The sequence below is a fragment of the Musca autumnalis genome, unplaced genomic scaffold (assembly GCF_047663935.1).
Source record: "Musca autumnalis isolate F117 unplaced genomic scaffold, ASM4766393v1 scaffold_3, whole genome shotgun sequence".
NCBI lineage: Eukaryota > Metazoa > Arthropoda > Insecta > Diptera > Muscidae > Musca > Musca autumnalis.
The window spans coordinates 91,387,658-91,411,868 of NW_027411866.1; the positions used below are offsets into that span (position 1 = coordinate 91,387,658).

The 24,211-nt window shown below is 36.8% G+C and overlaps 1 protein-coding gene across 1 annotated transcript in view; it reads left to right on the forward strand.

Moving 5' to 3' along the window:
* LOC141396911 (cytokine receptor-like) overlaps positions 1-24,211 on the forward strand; it is a 113,982-nt gene that overhangs the window by 32,863 nt on the left and 56,908 nt on the right. The window contains exon 2 of the mRNA XM_073972638.1: positions 2,123-2,454. Coding sequence (XP_073828739.1) covers positions 2,414-2,454 — 41 coding nt within the window. The 5' untranslated portion in view covers positions 2,123-2,413. The remainder of the gene's footprint in view (positions 1-2,122; positions 2,455-24,211) is intronic.

Here is a 24,211-nt window from a genome sequence, read left to right on the forward strand (position 1 = left end):
TTAACCTCTACCTTCCTGAAATTCCACACCCTCGTGACGGTATGGAGATCGTGATGTATGCGGATGATTGTACGATCTTGGCGTCGGATCCTATCATCGATGACATATGTGACAGGTTAAATGTCTACATAGCTGACCTAGTGCAGTTCTTCCATCTGAGGAATATGAAAATATCCGCCGCTAAATCCACTGCCACACTGTTCACCACATGGATGGCTGAAATGAGGCTCCCACTGAACATATTGGTCGATGGTGCACTGATACCGACCACTAACTACCCCAAAATACTGGGTTAACGTTCGATAGCATGTTTAAGTCGTCCTCGCATGCCACAGCTATTTGCGATAAGATCAGAAGTAGGAACAAGGTGCTCAATTCGCTGGCCGGCAGCTCTTGAGGAGCTTACAAAGAAACCTTGTTGACTACCTACAATGCAATAGGCCGGTCTGTGGTAAGCTATGCGGCGCCAGCGTGGTCTGCAAAGGTTACCACTACGCAGTGGAAGAAGATTCAAACCTGTCAGAATGCTGCCCTGAGAACTGCAACAGGGTGCGTCCTCATGACACCAGTGGACCATCTTCATGAGGAGACGAAGATTTTACCGGCGCGTCAACACAATAAAAGGTTGTCGATGCAGTACCTGCTTGGGTGTTATCGCAGTAAGCATCCCTGTCACGATTTAATGGACAGGCTTCCTCCAACCAGGCACGTCAGGAGAGATCTTCATGATCTAGAGAGAGAGTGGTCCAAAGGTATAAAAGAGAACCTCTAGACCAACGAGCTTATCAGGCAGGCTTGGATAGCATTCACACTGATATGGTTGCGCAGGCAGTACAGAGATACAGTGTGAATGCCGTACTTGGAGACCACCCCCCATCCATCGCAGCTGAAGAACGCCAGCTGCCAAGGCAAACACGAGTGGTTTTAGCTCAGTTAAGATCCGGACGATGTATCCGACTCAATTCGTATTTGGCCCGAATTGACGCCACGATACCCAACACCTGCCCAGCATGTGCCTGATTCCTTATGGACGCAACCAGTCCAGGTTGCAGAATTCTTGAATCTGGATACAGAGGAACCTGATAACTAAAATAATACAAGAACGAACACGTTTGCGTTGCTACAACAACAACCAATAGACCTTTGTGAGAAGACCAGTAAGACTTCTGACGTAAGAGGTTAAAGGTCCAATCTTAATTCGATTGTCATAGAACTTTACTTTTGTTTGCAAAAATGTAAAAAATCAATTGTATCAACCAAATAGGGATCAATAGAATACACTTCAGACGATAATAAATATCCTGTGAATTGTCCTTTAACTTAGTATAATATACTAATGATTAAAAAAAATGTTCTTGTTCCAAATTTAATGTTATATTTCTATAACGTGGAAAAAATTTTGCCTGGAGTCGGAGTCGAGTTATTTTTTTCGACTCAGACTCCGACTATAGCAAAACTGCTCAACTCCGAAACCCTGGTTTTAGCCATTGCATATTTTACATTTAAGTCCTCTTTCGTATTTAAATAATCATCTTCTGAAGAAAATATAAGATTACTATTTGGTAGATTATTCGGCTCGGATGCCTAGTCATATAATCAAATAACTGTTTTAGTTAGTTTACTGTCCGGCTGGTACAATAATTGCTAATGCATTTTCAAAATCGAAAAAATGACTCAGTTTTTAAGATGCTTAAAATGAATTCCTACATTAAAAAACAAAACAAATGTTAAAAAATGTAATTTTTTTATATTTTGGTAAAATAACAAATGTATCAGACTGGTATAAAGGAAAGATTGTATTGACAAATTAAAATAAAAATTTAAAAAAAAAATGGTAATTATTCGAATCCCACTTCCAAATAGGACTTACAATTTTTGAAATTGATCGTACTTTAATATAATAAAATAAAAAAATACTTTAATATAAAAAATCTGAAAATATACTAGAATGTTTTGATGATGAAAGCCACTCAGAAATCCCCATATACATACATGCATGCATACGTATGTATGAACATGAAAAACAAAATCTCAAAATGTATGATTATTATTAATAAAATTTTACTATAACAATAATGTTCAAATAATAAAAATTTTCTTAATTTCCTTACATTTCTTACAGACATGTGAATTTCAGTCATTCGAGTAACCGCTAAAAGCACATACATATGTACAAACATACCTTCATCTGTACATACATATATTGGGGTACAATTCGAAATACGTAAAACGTTCACATGCATGGAGAAACAAATCTATTAACACGTCGATGAATGCTTATGGAAAAATATATTCTTGGATTTCGCTTCACTACCAAATACATCCATCACGATAACTAAAAGTCAGCAATAAGTTGCATTTGCAATAGCAAACGGCAAGGAAAATTATCTGCCCCATAAAACAAATTAGGACAATGTTACTGCACGTCAAAGTTCATCGTTTGCAAAGAATTAGGTGAGTATTCAAGGTTCATTTAGTAAGGTTATACAGGAGGTAAATTCTAGTCTTCTCTTGATGACAAACGCTTTGTAGCGAGCAATGCAACAAAAAGAATAAAACGACGAAATATTATTGGTATTTTTCGAATTATCGGGAATTACGATATAGCTAAATATCGATTTAACGGGGTTAGTATAAACAAATACGAATTAACAGGATTATCTGCTTATCAGCTTTCAATCTTTGCAAATTAATATTCTTCAAATCGGGCAAACATATATATCGGGACTATTGCCAAATCTGAACCGATTTCAATATCATTTGGCAACAATTTTATAGTGCAAATTCCGTCACACATTCCAAATATCATCAAAATTGGACATACATACATATGTAGCGTGATTGGTGCACCATAAACCTCAACTCAACTTAGTGACATTCAGTGACATTTTCAAGATTTCATCAAAATTGCTATATCCAAATCTGAGCCGATTTTTACCAAAAACAATAGCGTTCTTCCTAAAATCAAAAAATTATCTTCCCAAATTTTTAACTGATTCGAACTAAGAATGCGACAAGGGCCGGTAATTGCTAGGGGATTACCGTGAGGACACCGCCACCCAGACATGTCAGGAGACATCTTCATGATCTAGAAATAGAGGTCCAACGTTACAAGAGAGATCGCCTAGATCTACAAGCCTACCAAACAGGTTTTAATAGCATTCACACGGATGCAGTCGCAGATAGCATAAACAACTATAGTGTGAATGCGGTCCTCGGAGAACATATCCCATCTATCGCAGCTGATGAGCGTCAGCTGCCACAACAAACCAGAGTAGTTTTGGCTCAACTACGCTCGGAATGGAGGAGCCGTCTAAATTCCTATAGAGCAAGGATCGATGACACCGTGCAAAGCACCTGTCCAGCATGCGGCACGCACTGCATCTTTTCAACTGCCCTGCCAAACCTACTCAACTAATTCCAGTAGATTTGTGGTTGCATCCTATCGAAGCAGCCACTTTCCCAGAACTGGAGATAAAGCCAGAGCCAGGCTAAGCAGCAAAATGAACTTACCAACACAAAATAAAAACAATGTTACAACAACAAATTGTGTCAAAATTCGAAACTCAGTTTTGTAAGTTAAAAATAGCTTTCTCATTCTTTTTTTTTGCTTTTTGAATTTCTGTGAATTTTTATGCGTGGGCTGTTTCTGCAGACTCTATTGTTCTGTTATAAAATGATTATCATTTAATTTATGGAAATACGCTCGTAGAAGTTGGCTCTTGATTGAATCAAATCAATATTTCACAGCATGATGTATATACTTCGAAATTTTTAAGTTTTAAGAGAAATCCATAAATGTTTATGAACAACAAAATAGTATCGTTAAAATTCTTGTGTGGTTTATGAGATCAACCAACATATGTATGTAGGTATAAATAAAGTTCGCTGCCAAATAAAAAATTCGCTGTTAAACGTGCGTAATGCCCATAAGAGTTTTAAAACAGGTATCATTGAATATGATTAATGGGATAAAATCATATTCCATGTCCAAAGTTTAACACTTTTGATATACATATGTAAGTTCCATTTCTTCATACTAACGACTCTATTATCTTGGGAAAACTAAGTTTTATTTTATGTATTTAATACTTGAGAGCCGCAACAGTTCCCAATTCTTTGAAATGACCCTCTTTGTTGTTTTTTTTTGTGAATCTTCTTTGACATCTTTTTATTTTAGTGATTTGATTTGCAAACTAAAACCCAGTCAAACCCATGAAAAGGGTTAATTTTTAAAATTGTCAAAAAATGGAGCTTTGTTAAAAACAATGGGGGAATACTCCACTCAAGCAATTGAAAATTGTCAAAAAACGATTTTGAGAAATAGAGAGTGCTTGTGAAAAAAATAATTCATTCAGTTTTTGAGGAAAAATTGAAGTTTTCGACTGCAGATTGAAGATGAATTGAATGCTTTGCTACACACTTATCAAACGCACACGTATCGGATGGACAATAAATTTCATAGTGATTGCCCTGCTTTATGTTCTGGGTGATGATGACTCATATACCTATCAACATATTTTCTAACTACTAAGACAATTCATCAGATTGTTATCACAAATGTTGGAACAATTACAAAAAAAGAATATATGAACTTTCAACTATACTTTGTGACAAGTTAATATTGCTATTAAAATAAAAAACGACACAAAATATGTGTCGAAATCAACTGATAAAACATCTATTAATTCACACTTTCCGGTTTTGTTGTCAATTATATTATAGACCAATATATAAACATAAAAACAAACAAACGATGGAATCCCCCAATCTTTTATGGGCAGAGGTTAGTCAAAAGGAATTAAAATTAAGTTGAATTTTATATTTAGAGCAAACCAGTCTTGAATGAATTGACGTGAAGACCAGAACAAAAAAATAAATAAATGTAAAAGACAACATCATAATTCCGAGAAGATTTTCAATCGAAGAGTATTACGGAATTTTGAGGGAAAGTTCATTGAAGAACTGTTAAATGAACTCTGGTATCAATGTTAAAAATTTAAAATTTACAGGAAATTCGTCATAACGAAAGTAGCTGCAGAGACATATTGAAAATATGGTGCAATCAACAATTTAACACAGTGTAATGGCCTGTTTATATTAGACATTTTTGCCGGGATAAGCTTATTTATGTTGTTGTTGTAACATTGATTTTTATTTTTGTTTGTAAGTTCTTTCTTCTGCTTAATTTGGCTCTGGGTCTAACTCCAGTTATAGGAATTTGGTAGCTTCGATTGGATGTAACCACAGATCTACTGGAATTAGTTGATTAGGTTTGGCAAGGCAGTTGAAAGGGTGCAGTGTGTTGTGGGTGCCGCATGCTGGGCAGATGTTAGTTAAATTGGTTTGGCAGTGCAGTTGAAAAGATGCAGTGTCTCGTGCGGGCTGTGCTGCATGCTGAGCAGATGTTTTACACGGTGTCATCGATCCTTGCCCCATAGGAGTTGAGACGGGTGCACCATACCGAGCGTAGCTGAAAAACTACTCTGGTTTGTTGTGGCAGCTGATGGGATATGTTCTCCGAGGACTGCATTCGCACGATAGTTGTTTATGGCATCTGCTACTGCATCCGTGTGAATACTATTTAAACATGTTTGATAGGCTTGTTCATCTAGGGGGTTTCTCTAGTAACGTTGGACCTTTCTAGATCATGAAGATCCCTCCTGATATACCTAGGTGGAATGGCTCTCACAGTAACACCCGAGCAAGTAGTTCAACGAAAACATGCCATTGTGTTGCTGTACTGGAAGAATATTTGCCTCCTCATGTAAAAGGTCCACTGAAGACATAAGAAGGCACCCTATTCTCTAGGGACTGTTCTGACAGGTTTGAATATTTGTCCATCGCTTTGCACTTTTATTCGTGAACCATATTGGCTCCGCATAGCTTACCACAAACCGACCTATCGCGTTATATATGGTCAAAAAGGTTTCTTTAACTGCACCCCAAGTGCTGCCGGCTAGGGGCGTGAAAACCTTTTTCCTACATCTCAGCTTTTCGCAAATAACTGTGGAATAACCGGACGACATTCGACATGCGACTAAATCTACGCCCACTATGTTCCCCACATGGACGACAAAGATAAGAACTGAGTCGAATTACCCCGTAACGTTTCTTCCAGATATAAATCAATTTCGAATGTGGGCTATATGGTCTCCCACACAAAATTTGAAGTGCAGTTTTAGTACATTTCTCGGATCGTTTGAAAATTTTTTCCGCAGGTTGTCCTCGCGGCCGTTATCACAACGGTACAATTTCTTTTGTGGGCAAGACCACACTTCCTGAGGTCTCATCCCTTTTTTTGTTTTTCGGTCAAAGGCTGAGCGCATTGCTTTGTCGGCAAAGCTAATTGATACATTTGTATTTGTTTTTTTATCAGTACAATATCTTCCACATGGTTCCGGTTTGTTATTAACTATTGACATTGATTTTTGCAACCAAGTCAACATAGGTCAACAAATATATGGTCAAATTAGCCTCCAAGAGGTACAGAAAATCGATATCGGTTACGTTGTTGGTCAAGTCAGTTTATACAAGGAACTGCAGATCTGTCGTTCATGAATGATCTAGTTCAAAGGAACAATTCAGTGAAATGAGCGAACGGAACCACAACCAATCAATCGCTTATATCGTTAATTTACATTACCTCGTTCATTTAGCTCTTCTAGTTCATTGGGTAAAAGAGTGTTGGAGCGAAACCTAAACTTAGAAATGTCAAGAAAAAATAACGAAATGAGCGAAATGTTTTTATCGTTCATTTTTCTACAGTATTGTGTATATCATTTTTAATAAAATAGGGAGATAGCACGAAAGCTGAAGTAAAATTACCCGAAGGAACTATATTCACTTGTTCGAATATAATTCATTCAGGTTATTTTACTTTAGGTTTCGCTCTATCTGCCTTTCTGAGATGTAATATTGAACGAAAATGAGCCAACGAACGAAATGAACGACCCGTTCCTTTTAGTGAAGGGAATAAAAAATATCGATACAACTGATTGTAGCGTTCCTTAGTCCCGGTCCACACTAGAGTGATTTCAATGAAATAATTTCACAAAAATAGGCATTTTTATATTAAATGCCCCACTGCAGCAATTTCATAAAATTTCTTTAGCACGGAACTCGATCGGAAAACGAATAAATTCATGATTTTTTAATGAAATCACTTTAGTGTGGACCACGACTTAAGGAACAAATGAAACATCTCACAAATTCGAAATTATTTTTAGCTGTGGTGTCTGTCTCCTTGTGTTGGCTCTACTGTCTGACAGACATAGCGTTTGTGACTGGCTGTCAACCAGTTATTTGTTACCTTTAAAGTGGGTCCAAATGAATTCACTGCTGCTGCTGTAGACTGTCGTCGGGCTAGTTGGACATTTTATATGGCTGAATGACTAGTACAACAATTGGTTTGTTGTCCTTTAAACGTTTTGTATACCTGCCGATTTATAATAACACTAGCAAAATGCCCGCTACTTCGTATGCGGAAAAGAAATAATATTCAAATAAACATTTAATATGGTGAACACTGAACATTTTTATGTACTTATAGCTATTTAAATTGATATTTAATTTCTTTCAAGTACTGTTCGTGCATGTTTTGTTCGAATCTCAAAAAAAAAAAAAAAAAGACCTCTACACTTCAACAGCGACCTACATTAAAATTTCAGTCCAAATTTTGGAATTTGTGATATCGAAATGTAGAAAACCGATCGATTCCCCGGTCAGGCAACATCAAATTTTCGACGATTGCAAAATAATCCTCAGTAATGTTGGCGACATTTACTGAGTATTTCAGTCATGTAAAACTTCTCTACAAATGGTGTCGTAAGGCACGCCTTCGGACTCGGCGATAATCAGTACGTCCCATATCATTGATCTAATATGAATCGGGGTGCACTCATTGATATGAGAGAAGTCTCCCTTGTCCCGTCTGGGATGTTTGTGAAACAATTATTACATTATTTAGAAACCGAATTCGTGTTAACATAGAAACAATAGAACATTATTCAGTACAATTTTTAGAATCCAGAACCTTAGCTCATTAGCTTGTTACAGTTTTAGCTCTACTTGTTCACCCAATGTCAATAGTATTACATGTGGAAACCTTTCATACATTTAAAGGTGGATTTTAATAAACATTCTGATCCAATCTCAACAGTGATCCTCACAACAAATTTCAATTATCGATTCACCCAATACCAGTGCTTCAATATTTAGTATTACTTAATACTCCTAGTACATTTATTGTACGACCACTTCTAAAAATGAACCTGTCAAATAGATAATGTACCTATTCCTTAGCCCAATACCAAATTGATTGCAATTTTGTACTTTTCACACACTAATTATATTATTCCAGCTTCATTGCTACACCAACGTCAAATATAATACCATTGTGTATTTCTCAATAAGTCAGCCAGCCCTAAGCCTAATTTCAGAATTTGTATGCATTTAAAAAAAAAAAAAATCTTATCTAAACACCAACACCATCCCTCAACAACAATTCGAAATACCACTTTATACCTTCAACGCCAAACTGGTACCAAATTCAGTACCTATAATATGTATAAGTTAAAAAACTACTGCCTTTTATCCAAAACATAATCCCAACCGCAATTTAGTATTTTTCGTATACATAAGTACGTACACATAATATCGAATTTCACAATTTCAACTCTACTAATTTACACAATAACAGTTTGAACCAAATTCTGTGCCATTTTGTAAGTATATCCACAACCACATCCATATCTCAACCCTACACATCAAGAGGGTCTATAATACCAAATTTCCGAATTCCATCTTTATTCATAATACCATTAATACTTTTCGTATGAAAGTACGAATTTCAGTAACTATCTCCAACAGTAATTCCAAATTTCACCTAAAACCTAAACTAAATTGTACGAAATTAAGTACCAGTTAGTACTTTTCGTAACCATAAGTACGAACTTCCAAAACTATCTCAGTCCTACACTCCATCAGTAATCTAAAATTCAGGATTCCAGCTCTCTCCGTTCACCCAAATGTAAATTGTACCAATTTAGTACCGCTTAGTACATTCCGTGCCCATAAGTACGAATTTCCAAAACTTACTTAACCCTACACTCCAACAATAACCTTAACTCGAAATTCCAGGATTTCTGCTCTATCCGTTCACCCAAATAGAGATTGTACTAAATTAAGTGCCATTTAGTACATTTCATACCCATAAGTACGAATTTCCAAAACTACCTCAATCCTACACTCCATAAGTAATCTTAATTATAAATTTCAGAATTCCAGCTCTATCTGTTTACCCAAATCGAAAATGTACAAAACTTAGTACCATTTAGTACTTTCCGTACCCGTAAGTACGAATTTCCAAAACTACCTCAATCTTACACCCCATAAGTAACTTTAATTATAAATTTCAGCATTCCAGCTCAATCTGTTCACCCAAATCCAAATTGTACCAAATTTAGTACATTTAGTACCTTCCGTACCCATAAGTATGAATTTCCAAAACTACCACAATCCTTCACTCCATCAGTAACCTTAATTCCAGATTTCAGGATTCCAGCACTATCCGTGCACCCAAATCCAAATTGAGTACCATTTACTACTTTCGTACAAATTTCCACAACTTGTTCAATCCTACAGCCCAATAGAAATCTTAATTCAATAATTCAAGATTCCAGCTCTGTCCGTTTACCTAAATTTAAATTGTACCAAATTTAGTACCATTGTACCAAATTTATTATTTTCCGTACCCATAGGTACGAATTTCCAAGATTAACTCAATCTTACAGTCCAACAGTAATCTTGATTCCAAATTACAGGATTCCACCTATATCCATTCACCCAAATCCAAATTGTACCAAATTCACGACCGTTTAGTACTTTTCGTACGAATAAGTAAAAATGTTCAAAACTACCTTAATCCTATACTCTAACAGTAATAATAATCCAAAACTTCAGGATTCCACCTCTATCCATTCACAAAAATCCAAATTGTACCAAATTTAGTACTTTTCGTACACATAAGTACGAATTTCCAAAAATAACCGTCATATCTCAATCCTACTCTTCAATAGTAGTCTTAATTTTAAAATTCAAGTTTCCAGCTTTATCCGTTCACTCAAATCCAAATTGTACTAAATTTAGTACACTTTAGTACTTTTCGTACACATGAGAACCACCTCCCATCCTTTATTTCCATACCAAATTTCAAGATTCTAGCTATAGCCGTTCAAAATATACAACTGGTACTAAATTTTATAACTTTTATTACTTTTCGTACACTTCTAGGTCGAAATTCCAAAAACCCTTTGGTACATCTTTCTAACTCTCCACCAGTGACCCTCATCCCAAATTTCAAATACAAATACAAATAATACAAAGGGTACCATATTTAGTACCATTTAGTACTTTTCGTACCCTTCCAGTTCGAATTTCCAAAAACCGAGCCTTATCTCACGCCTACATACCAACACCAATCTACACTCAAAATTTCAAGCTTCTAGCTTCATCCGTTTCGTCTGGGCATTGATTATAAGGCGGTCAGCCACACAAATGAGACAATTTTTAGTACATTTTAGTGCTTTTCGCATCCTTCTAGGACGAATTTCCAAAAACCCAGCCTTATCGAGCACCTTCGCCCCAAGATTAAACCTCACATAAAATTTCAAGATTCTAGCTTTAGCCGTTTCGTCTGAGCGTTGATTATTAATCAGTTAGCCATACAAAAAGCACCATTGTTAGTACATTTTAGCACCCTTCTAGGACAAATTTCCAAACACCCAGCCATATCGGGCACCTTCGCCACAAGTCTAACCCTCACCCAAATTTTCAAGATTCTAGCTTCAGCCGTTTCGTCTGAGCGTTGATTATTAATCAGTCAGCCACACAAATGTTACCATTTTTAGTACATTTTAGTGCTTTTCGCACCCTTGTAGGAAAAATTTCCAAAAACCCAGCCTTATCGAGCACCTTCGCCCCAAGACTAACACTCACACAAAATCTCAGGTTTCTAGCTTCAGCCGTTTTGTCTGGGCGTTGATTATTAGCGGTCAGCCACACAAATGAGACAGTTTTTAGTACATTTTAGTGCTTTTCGCATCCTTCTAGGACGAATTTCCAAAAACCCAGCCTTATCGAGCACCTTCGGCCCAAGACTAATCCTCACCCAAAATTTGGGAATTCTAGGTTCAGCCGTTTCGTCTGGGCGTTGATTCCTAGTCGGCCCCCCACACAAATTTGACCATTTTTAGTACATTTTAGTGCTTTTCGCACCCTTGTAGGACGAATTTCCAAAAACCCAGCCTTATCGAGCACCCTCGCCCCAAGACTAATCCTCACCCAAAATTTGGGAATTCTAGCTTCAGCCGTTTCGTCTGGGCGTTGATTCTTAGTCGGCCCCCACACAAATTTGACAATTTTTAGTACATTTTAGTGCTTTTCGCACCCTTGTAGGACGAATTTCCAAAAACCCAGCCTTATCGAGCACCCTCGCCCCAAGACTAATCCTCACCCAAAATTTGGGAATTCTAGCTTCAGCCGTTTCGTCTGGGCGTTGATTCTTAGTCGGCCCCCACACAAATTTGACCATTTTTAGTACATTTTAGTGCTTTTCGCACCCTTGTAGGACGAATTTCCAAAAACCCAGCCTTATCGAGCACCTTCGCCCCAAGACTAATCCTCACCCAAAATTTGGGAATTGTAGCTTAAGCAGTTTCGTCTGGGCGTTGATTCTTAGTCGCCCCCCCACACAAATTTGACCATTTTTAGTACATTTTAGTGCTTTTCGCATCCTTGTAGGACGAATTTCCAAAAACCCAGCCTTATCGAGCACCTTCGCCCCAAGACTAATCCTCACCCAAAATTTGGGAATTCTAGCTTCAGCCGTTTCGTCTGGGCGTTGATTCCTAGTCGGCCCCCACACAAATTTGACCATTTTTAGTACATTTTAGTGCTTTTCGCACCCTTGTAGGACGAATTTCCAAAAACCCAGCCTTATCGAGCACCCTCGCCCCAAGACTAATCCTTACCCAAAATTTGGGAATTCTAGCTTCAGCAGTTTCGTCTGGGCGTTGATTCTTAGTCGGCCCCCACACAAATTTGACCATTTTTAGTACATTTTAGTGCTTTTCGCATCCTTGTAGGACGAATTTCCAAAAACCCAGCCTTATCGAGCTCCTTCGCCCCAAGACTAATCCTCACCCAAAATTTGGGAATTCTAGCTTCAGCCGTTTCGTCTGGTCGTTGATTCCTAGTCGGCCCCCACACAAATTTGACCATTTTTAGTACATTTTAGTGCTTTTCGCACCCTTGTAGGACGAATTTCCAAAAACCCAGCCTTATCGAGCACCTTCGCCCCAAGACTAATCCTCACTTAAAATTTGGGAATTCTAGCTTCAGCCGTTTCGTCTGGGCGTTGATTCTTAGTCGGCCCCCCACACAAATGGTACCATTTTTAGTACATTTTAGTACTTTTCGTACCCTTCTAGGACGAATTTCCAAAAACCCAGCCTTATCGAGCACCTTTGCCCCAAGACTAATCCTCACACAAAATTTGGGGATTCTAGCTTCAGCCGTTTCGTCTGGGCGTTGTAGATCACATCATCACTTTACTCTTTTATATATATAGATTCTTTTCGCATCATAGTGAATATATGTACATACACAAGAGTGTAACGAATTGTTTTTCAGATGGGTTGTTCAACGTTCAGTCAATCGAACTAAGTGGTTCTTACACAGTGAAATTGAAGAATATATGGTTTCATAATTATCTAAGGCAACTTTTCGCAACCACCTCTTTGTGAAGTAGAGTTTTGACAAAAAAAGAAATTTTTATCATCAAAATATTTATTATTATTTTAAGGATGACATGTGAATTTTTGTGTCTATACATCGTAACCCAACAAAAATACTCATTGCAAAACAGCTGACTAATCCACTATTTTACCAATATGTCGTCTGTAATAATTGGTTATTTGTTGGCTACTAAAATAGGTAATTAAATACGTAGTTACGAATTTTAGTAACGAATTATGGGTTAAGCTTCAATAATTTAAACTTTTCGGTACATTCTAATACCCATCTTCTTTATTATATATGTATCACAACAATCGTTGTCGTCTTTTGACTTGGATGCTTTGCGTTTATTTTTCATTCCATCTACTGTTTTAGCCAATATCATCGAGTATTGTTTTGACTTTTTGTTTTTGTGCAATTCAAATGAACGAGTTTTTTAAGGCAAGTTTTTTTTTTTGTTCAATATTGTGCCACTTCTGAGAAACATAATTTTTACATTTTTAACAATAACTGCTAACTGAATGCCGAAATGGTCTGCCATACCTTCAGCCCTTCAGCTATACAACCACAAAAGTGCGATTGTTGTACACTGCTTGTGGCTACCATTTATCCCAGGGCATCAAAAACACGTGCATATAGGTAGGATACATTTCCAAGTTGTTTTCTATACGCTTTAGTATTCCCTTTCTATACATTCTTCATCATCCATCAACGACTGGTCCATTTGAATTATTTAGTTTTTTTTTTGTTTTAAGAAGAAGATCGAATAAAATGTTGTAGTTTAAATTAAAACAGTCACCTAACTCATTAATTCCTTTTTCTACCGATAGACATGTTTTGTAATGTGTGTGAAATGCAACATTTCCAATATAAAAATATTCTCTAATATTTTTCCTTGCAATTTTTAAAATGGTTTCTTCCATAAATTTGAAATGTTTTACATCTTTTTAGGTCAATGATTAAAGTATGTCATTTGTTATTGAATACATTTTTGAAGTCAAAATAAACGCATTTTAAATTACGCGTATCATGATCCTCCTTTCAATTTAGATGACAGAAAGATTTGATACCTATTAGCAATCACGAAAATCCATAGTTCATTGCTAAACAATTGACTTCAATACTGGCTTATAACACCTGACGGCTAAACTTACCATTATTTTAAATATGAAGTTTTCCAATTACATTCGATAATTTTAGAAAAAAGACAACTTTTATATAGCTTCTTAACGACATCGTACAACATACGATGGATGCTACGAAAAAAATCACTCCTTCTGCGTTCTTTGGTGAAATAATTTAGACTGAAGGTATCCATCATAACATTCGTCTACGTGTTTACAAACCATGCTGTAGACAGCAGACAGCACTGTCTTTCTTGACTTGTGCTACCAAACGTACATATGTATGTACATTCATTTATAAATAAATTGGCGTATTCTTTTTCATATTACATCCATATATTATATTCGGACATAAACCTAAGGGTGCCTTAACATGTTCGACAATTGAGAAAATAAAAACAAATGAGCAAAAGCTATAGTCGGGACTGGGCCGTCTGTGTGATACTCTTCATTACTAACCCTGTGCATAAGCGTTTTACGGGTAAATATTTCTTTTCTTTCGGATACACTAAAGTCATCAGTCATCCTACCCTGGCTTTTATACCGGCTGGCATAGAGCTAACTGAACCAAAATAATTACAGCACTCTCGAGGTCTCATCAAAAAACTGTTACATATTTTAAAACTTCGCGACCCAGCAAACCATAATCGGAAGAAACATCAGAGTTCGGACCGAATTCGGTCCGAAAGTCGGATGAAACGTCCGAGTTCGGATCAGAATTGTGAAAATGTTTAATATACAGCTTATATCTTAATTCCTTGAAGTGACACTCCGGACAAGTGAGATTTACTTGAAAGTGGAACGCTTGACCTTTCAATTGATGCCAATTATGTTGGTGTGCATGATCAGATAACAGAATTACAGCCTAATATATTCCGTTATTTGTTTGTAGTGTAATAATAAACTCGCTAGAAGTCGCAATTATACATCAATAGTCACGAAATTTTGCACCGGGTAAGAGTATAGGTCGAAAAAGATGCCTACAATTTTGAATGATGATCGGATATTCTTTAGCGGGTGAAATGGACTATTACTTTTGTATGAAAAAATATAAAAATTTTATTTTTGGTCGATATTTTAATTCCTTGAGGACATATATATTTCGCAAAGTAGCCTACATATGGAAAAAAAAAACTACTGACCTTTCCTCTGATGTAAATTGCAATAAAGTGTTTGCCTATAATATATAGGGTTCTGTGTAGAGAACCACATTTTTATCCCATGCTACTTATTGTCTCTCCAAAAGTTTATGTAACACCACGAAATATTCGTCCTAAACCCCTTATTTGGTATGCCGAAATTCATATCTCGACGAGATACAGCGATGTGTGTCCGTCCATTAAAAATTGGAAACAAGCTTATGGCCCCTATTATGGACCGATTGTAACGATTTTTTAAGGAGGTTGGGTTCGGGCTAGAATAGAAAATTTTAACCAATTTTGTAGCGGCTCTGTAGGTCAAAATAATAACCCGCAAAATTTTAAACAAAGTTTGAGTTTATGATGAAGAATAAGCGTACAAACCAACGTGAAGATCAGATAATACTTAGCCGGTTAAATGGACTGAAACTTTTGTGTGAAATTGGTAAAAATTTCAATAACGTAGCGGTAAAACAACGGAAGTAGTAGTACTACATAATTGGGTTTCATTACATTTTAGTTTGTGTGAACTAAATTTTCCTTTCCTGCTACGAAAATGTCTTTGACATGCTAGATAACTTTTTGGTTTTGGTCATAAATATTATACGTTACATCTCTGATATTTGATAATTAAATTTTCACAATCATTGAAAAGAAGTTCCGTGGAGAGCGATTGTCCAGGGATAGTGGTATAGGGTATCCCATGGTCGGCTCCGTCCGACTATAGACTTTTCTTACTTGTTTTCTTATACATTTGAAATAAAAATTGTATTTAAAAAAACGATTAAATATTAAAAAAGGACATAACTCCCATTGGGACTTATGTCCGCAAACCACGGCGGGCATAATTTCCAAAATCGTTTTTCAGTTATGTCCGTTGGGAACTATGTCACGGCACCGTCAACGACGACACAGATTACCTCAAAAAGGTAAAAACTGGTGATGAATTATGCATATACCCATATGACTTGTAAATCAAAGCTCAATTATCCCAATGGAAACGTCCAGAAGAGCCAACACCGAAAAAAGCACGTCAAGTTTGGTCAAATATGAAGGTTTTGCTCACTGTTTTCTTCGACTGCAATGGCGTGATGCATTATGAATTATTGCCACAAGGTCGTGTTTGCGTGAAACGCAAAATATTGTAGAAAAAGCAATCATTGATTTTGCAAAATAACTCGCCAGCTCACACATCGGTGCTTGTACGTGAGTTTTTGGTCAAAAAACGATATTATATTATCAAGCACCGTATTCGCCGAACTTGGCCCCCGCTGACTTCTTCCTCTTCCTAAAACTGAATTTAAAATAACGATCAGAACTCGTATATTAGGCGATTTCTTTTTTTTCCAAAGGAAGACCCATTGAAAACAAGCATTTGAGAGCCTTTGGGTAGTCATTCAGAACTACAGGTAGTTCTTCAAAACTTCAGTGCGTTACAATTAACTACTGAACCTATGACCAGCTCATGTGTCATAAAGAAATGAATATGAATAGATTTTATGCAACCTGCTCCTGGTTTCAGACATCAGAATAAACGCAAGAAAAGCAAGAATGACACGAGAGTTCCAGCGTGCATTTTAGATGTTTGGGACCCGCTTAAACTTTGCGAAAGAGATCTCAATCCTCTGAATGAAGTGCCGGAAGAGCAACTTCATGATGTCTCCACAGCCATTTGTTTAAATAAGTTCAGTCTTCAAATTGACGAATGCAGATTTCAAGTGCGCATAACTGCCCATCAAATCCTGCACAAAGAAGTACTCGATGTTTTGTGATTCAGTCGACCCATGTAGCTCATCTTCCAAGGCAACACGGAGAACGCTATCAATCACTTGATGCTGAACCTGAATGTGGGGTGACCCAGCTTCCTGTCAGGTATTCACGCTTCCTGTATCGGTAAAAAAATCATTACAATTGATACTCACAGGTTGAACATATTCTGTAGTCCTTCTGCAATTTTTTTGAGTGCAGTATCTGAGCGCCGCCAATTTAATTTCTATAGATTCATTCTTGAGGACCACGGTCTGATATTCAAAGTTCTTTAGGCGTTTGTCGTCAAAATACATGCACCACTTCTCCGGATAAAGCGTTCTAACCAAGTGATCCTTCAACCAAGCACCTTCCATGTCTTGTGGGTTCCTGACGGAAATGAGGTTGGGGTTTTCCATGCCCTCAGCCCGTTGGGTTATGCTTCCTTTTGCTCGTTGATGAGCTGGTAATGTGGGCAGACGGTATTGGCACCAGTAGGAGGTTTGCCGCTGGAGTAACCAATGCGGCATTTGCTCTCAATGGCCGAGTCCGAACGGCGCACAGTGATGCCGCAGTGGACAAAAATCGAAAAATGTCATGTTTACTTTTATATATGTTTACGTTTCTTTCTTACAGTAAACACATCAGATACGACGAATCTGAAAGAATTTTGTCGATATGTTCATCCATAATGAAGTTATAGCTCTTTAAATATGAAAAGTAATTTCCAGGTAATCTAAAGCGATAACCATATGAAAATTAGACGACCACTAAAATAAATATTTCTGAAAATTTTGTTGATTATATTAAAAGTTTTGGATGGGAATTTGATGGGTAAGCTATAAATATAAAATTCTAGTACAATAATTTGACATCAACTGGACATGGGCAAAGTACCGTTATCAAGAATTAAAATTTAAATTTGACAAAAAATACAAATTCTTAATATTTCGTAGAGTATATCTTTTGATTGTCAACTGTAGACACCTTGGCTCTTGGTTTTCGTTAATTGGATGCAATTTAAATGTGAGAAATGGATGTCAATCGTTGGACGCATCCAAATGCTGTTTAAATGTAAGGAATGTAGTGCCTCTTTCACGACTCCCTTTGAACTGCATCAAAACATGCCGTGTAAGAACTAGTCTAGATTGCACTACTTCAAATTTACTTTGCTGGGTACTTGTGCTAAAATTCATCAACCTAGGTCAACACCTTCCACATTTTTGTCCACTTTTGTATGGAAGCGGCAACACTGTGCGACGTGTCTTATGACATGGCTGAAATACTCAGGATATGTCCCCAAGATTACACTGATGGGTAAAAATTTGTTGTTGCCTGGTCTGTAAATCGAATCACAGACCTTCTAAGTGCAAGGCGGGTGTGCATACCACTGCACCACGGTTAACGAAGGTTTTTTTGCCAAAAAAATAGAATGTGTGATTGTTTAAGTCTGTAGTAATACCCCAATGGGTTATCTTCATTATTACTCTCTATTATAGAGAGTAATGTTTACAAAACGCACTGACAGCCTTGCAAAATTTACTGATCGCTACCAATATCATGATTTCATCGCGGCGAAGGGAATTATCAATTGGCTTTTCAGTTTTTAAAACGATGACTTTCTAGTGAAACCCGAAAAATATAATTTTAAAGTGGTAAATGGAAAAAAGCGTTGAGAATTTTTTGCGAAAAAAAACTTAAAATTACACATAAAAAATACATTTTGAGACTTCTTAAGCATTTAAAAAAAATCGAAAATTACAATACGTAGGCCAAATTAAACTTTATAAGCGTGAAACGACAGATAATGCTATAAAAAATGCAAACAAAAACACAAAAACCGAGTTTTAGATTAATTTTTGCAACCATATTTTGTGGCGATTAGAAACGTAGTTTAAAAAGCAGAAGTCCATTCATTCCTGTCATCATCCTAATGTACATACATACAACCTCTGTTCCTTTACGTGCAAGAATCTTCAAGTTTTACCACTTTTTACTCGAAAAGCGTTCCTTTACTTCAGACACCATACATTTCATATTGGGGCAGTTTACAACTTTTACTACTTTTGCCGGTTTTGCCATTTTCAAAAGTAAAGGAACAGACCAACACATTGTTATTATTATTTATTTTTTGCATCTTAGTGACAGGCACTCTAATATATTCTCATAAATTGGCATATGGATATGCGCCAGCATTTTTTTCTTCAGTCCTTTCTGAATGTGTCTGCTTTGGCCTTTCAAACTCAGATTACTGGGAAAAATTAAGATATCTGGGAATTGTTATTTTGTTATAATTTCATGTATGGTTATTTTGAAAAGCAAAAAAGAAAAAGGAATAACTATAACAATGATGAACGGTTGGTTGGTTTGTTGGCTGACTGGATAGTGATGTGGTTAGCTTGTTGAGAAATGCTTTGACACATCTTTAAAAAATCATGCATGTCTGTACGTTTCGTAGTATGGTAGTATTTGGTAGGACGACACCATGATTCATACGGAGGGAATAGTAGCCATGCAATTTAATATCGACCACTAGCAAATGAAACTTCGTTTGCGATACTTTTCAAACAAAAAGTGTAATATACCAAAAATCATACCTACAAACGTTTTTTTTTAATGCTTAAAACATCTCACATCTTACTTACTTACTTAGCTGGCCCATTACATTATGAAATCCCTGAACAAATTTTCGGCATAGAAAAGTCGTTATTCGCTCTTCCGTAAACCTCTGTAAAAAAAATTTTACAACAAATTTTCATAAAAATTTTTACAACTTCACAAGCAGAGATCCACATATTCTTTTTTCGTCATTGTTGTTGTGGCAACTCAAATTGATTCGTGCACAATTTTAGTTATGCGCTATTGGTGCCACGTCGTCTTAATTACAAAATTTTTCAACCTCAGTTGTCTATAAAAACTTAGCAGACCAGTTGAACAAATGTAGCGTATCATGTGGTCACAATTAGGACATGTGGTGAGCATCGTGCTACCAATTCGAGCCGAATGCGAATTAAAGCGTCTTACTTCCCATAACCGAAATACATATTCCGAAAATGAGGCTAACATTTTACAGAGTGTATTTGTCTCTGCCGAAAAAGTGGAGTTTAGGGCTAAACCACTGCAACACGGTGGTTCCTCGTCCTGATCATGACCTCTCTAAAATCCGTCGTCTGTATCTCCAAAAAAACCTAACTGACTGTATTTATAAAAGATTTGGCAAATGTTGAGAGTGGTTAGCGGGGCAGATGAACAGATGCTGAGTTTCTCATACATCATCATTGAGATCTTTTCTGACGTGCCTGGGCCCATAAGATTGTGTAAAAAAAAAGCTCGCGACGAAGCAACCAAGCAGGTACTGCATCGACAAAATATTGATGTGCTGGTATGACCTTTATCATCTCATGAAGATAGTGTGAAGAGAAGGCTCCTGTTGCAGTCCTGCATAAGTCGAAAACGACAAATGTAAATTTGTAAAAGATTTGGTGGTTTCAGACAAAATATTTAAACGTTGTTCGAAAAGTGGTGTTTATCCATATGTTAAATCCAGAAAAGTACCCTGAAAGATCTGCGAGATGATCCTAACTTATAAAGACATGGACACTAATTGTCTGTGTCTCTAAGACGATCCGTTTCAAATTCGTCGAATTACTACCAAACTTCCCAGCAAAAAGTTTGCCTCCAAAGATGCAGTTAAATCATATGTACAAGGGATTTGGAATGACATCAGATTATGCATTTTCACTCATGATTTTTATAAAAGTGTGACTACCAAAAGATGCACTCCATTAGCACTGTATTTTAAGTAACCCTCTGGCATTGCATTTTAACTAAACTTTTAGAGTAGAATAGGATGCAGTCCAATTTGCATACAAAGCACGTGTTTTGAAGCAATGCTTTGTATTGAATTTAAAGATACTCTTCGGAATGTGTTTTTAATCAGTTCAAAGATTCAATAAAAATCCAAGCCATTGTAAAACGTCTCAGAATAAATGAAATAAATTTATTATTTGTGTAGAACATGATTATTAAAAACTTTATTACATAAACACAAATTATGAAAATTCTTCATTAAATTTAATCTCGACTGAGTTTGTTTTCTCCTCTCCCCATTTAATCCAAGCTGAAATGTTCTTGCTTCATCTGCTAAAGGGGTACTCATATTGTCTTCCCCCATCATCAGTTGTGATTTCGACATGTACTTCGACAGCACTCCATTAGGAAATATTCTTCTCGTTAGTTACCGTAAAAATGTCCCCAACTTCTGTTTGTAGTTTTTATTTTATATCAAACGGAGCGTAATTTTCACGGCTCCGATTGAACTGCATCCGGGTGCTGTTAAAATGTAAGAAATGGATGTCATTCGTTGAATCGCATCCGAATGCGGTTAAAATGTAAGGAACTGGAGTGCCTTTTGCACGACTCCGTTTGAACTGCATCAACACTTGCCATGAAAGAACTAGTCTACATTGCCTACTTGAAATTTATTTTGCTGGGTCGTGTTGTAGAAAATGTTTGTTTGATTAAAAACAAAAACAAGTAAAAAAGTATCAGTCGGCTTTGCCGACAGAGATATACCCTCAGCCTGTGTATATTGAAACAATTTTTTCCCAAAATACGTATGTATTTAGATGGTTTTAAAACTTTTGGGCGTTTGAACCTACAAAAATGTTTATTAGGATTAAATATCAAAAGTTTTGCGGAGGATATACTAAAAGGAATGGATCGACATTGACCGTTAGGGAAGTGGATCTCCAGCCACAACATATGGTGCCATAGGGGGTTTTTACATTATTCGGGCTGTTTGCTCAAGAAGTATGGACTTGCCCCTAAAAAACTTTTACCATCGTAATTGAGGCAGCAAATGCAAGTTGCTTCAACAAAAATCAAAGTGATTCGAGAGCAGGTCTTAAAGTGAACTTATCCGAAAATTTGTGTGGGAGGTACCGGATGGAGTTGACAAATATAGTCCATATTTGAACCTGATCTATATCTGGTAGATATATTAGGATGTGTAAAGTGTAGACCAATTCGGCCACTTCCTCAAGAGTTACCGTTCGAACAATTTTTCCGAACATTTTGAACTTTTGTGGGGGAGGTACCTGAAGGAGTGGACCGATATGGCTAATCTTCAAACTTAAACTATGTTTGGACAAAATATTACTAAGGCCATATTTTGGACCCAATCGGCTGATCCGTTCAAGATTTATCTTGCGCTCCAACCACCTCACACGGTGTCATAGGGGTTTTTTTTGCATCTTTCGTGCTATTTTCTCAAGAAGTACGGACTTGCCCTTGATGAAACTTGTACCGTCGTATAGAGGGCAGTGAATACAAGATGTTAAAACAAAAATCAAAGCGATTCGAGAGATGGCCCTAAACTGAACTTCTCTGAAATTTTGTGTGGCAGGTAACCGACGGAGTGGACCTATTGAGACCACATTGGAACCTCATAGTACTCTGGTAGAAAGTTTACGCTATACAAAGTATGGACCAAATCGGTCACTCCCTTCAAGAGTAATCGTGCGCACAAACTTTCCGAACATTTTCGAACTTTTGTGGGGGAGGTACCGGAAGGAGTGGACCGATGTAGCTCATCATCGAACTTAAACTAAGTTTGGGCAAAATATTACGAAAGCCAAAATTTGAACCGAATAGGTTCATCCGTTCGAGAGTTATCGTGCGCTCCAGCCAGCAGGACAGACAGACAGACAGACGGACGGACATGGCTAGATCGACTCCAAATTGTCTGAAACACATTTCGTCCAAACATACTTGGGGTCTAAAACCATTATTTCGATGAGGCACATTTTCGTCGTATCAAAGTGTATATACCCTCCTTAGCCTAAAGGCTGAGGGTATAATGAATCAAATATTTTTCAAGAAACAGAAGTTTGGTAGTATGTAGTTCGAACGAATTTGTATTCGAATTGTCTTAGTGAAACAGGCCATTACTGCCGTCGGTCTGCAAGGGTTTTATACGCACCAACGACAGACAAAGTGGTAATAGATGACAGAGAAGGTTATCCAGGAGATATGTACTATTATATGCTTAGGTTAGATATAATGATTATTTCCGCTTAATCCGTGGATGATCACACTGTGCAACATTTTTAAGGAAATCTTGTGCAAACAATTTATGCATAGGATTTTTGAAAGTACACACCAAAACGACAAAAAACCCTAGTTGGATTTTGTTGTGTCAGATCCAGCTTGGATCTTAACATGGTTAAATATTGAATTTTTAAAAAAAATTTTGGTCTACATCTCTACAATTATTGCCTCAAATATAAAATATCGAAAATTTCCATAATTTGTATAGATTTTGCACCATATCTCCAAAACCGTTAATTTTTCCATTGTTGTAAAATGCCACTATTACGTTGTTTTCCAATGAAGTAAGCATTTTAGAGTTTCAGAATGTTCTGAAGAATTGCTGGGAAGTTAATTTGGAAGATTATTTCAAAAGGTTACTTGGTTCAACTCCAAATAGTTTAGCTGATACTGACCAGAATTTCAGCAATTATGTAAAATTTTCTATATTTTATCGATTTTGATGCCCTAGATGGAGTTTTTCTTATGTAGTCTGTTCAAAAGATAAGTTCTACTAGTTTACTAGGCTACAATAGTGCCAAAGACAGCAAAGCCAAATTCCTGATCGTTTCTGAGATAAAGGCCCGATAAATCCAAAAAAACTGTAGTTTTAGCCCGGTTTAGATGAGGCCATAATATCCGAACTGGATCTGACAGTACAAAACCCTACTAGGGTTTTTTATACCCTCCACCATAGGATGGGGGTATATTAAGTTTGTCACTACGTTTGTAACTACTCGAAATAATCATTGTAGACCCCACAAAGAATATATATTCTTGATCAGCGTGCAATTCTATATCGATATAGCCATGTCCGTCCGTCTGTCCGTCTGTCCGTCTGTGGAAATCACTCTAGCGTCCGAACGGATTGACGTAGGTTGATGAAATTTTGGGAAAATATGTTATATTAACGTAGGACTTTTGGTATTGAAAGCGTGACGCGTCGTCGTTTTAAGGAATTTTTAAGATATTTGGCCCATTTTACCACCGAATTGCTTGTAATTTGGTACTTTGTGTCTCCAGAGGCCAAAAAATATTCCTACCAAAGTTGGGTTATATAGGTCCACGTTTTGGTATAGCCCCCATATAAGGCCCCATATAAAGTACGCGTCATTTTAATATATTTTGAATGTATTAGACCCATTTGACCACAGAATTGGTTGTAATTTGGTATTTTGTGTCTTCAGAGGCCAGAAAACATTCCTACCAAAGTTGGGTTATATAGGTCCACATTTTGGTATAGCCCCCACATAAGGCCCCTTATAAAGTACGCGTCATTTTAATATATTTTGAATGTATTAGACCCATTTGACC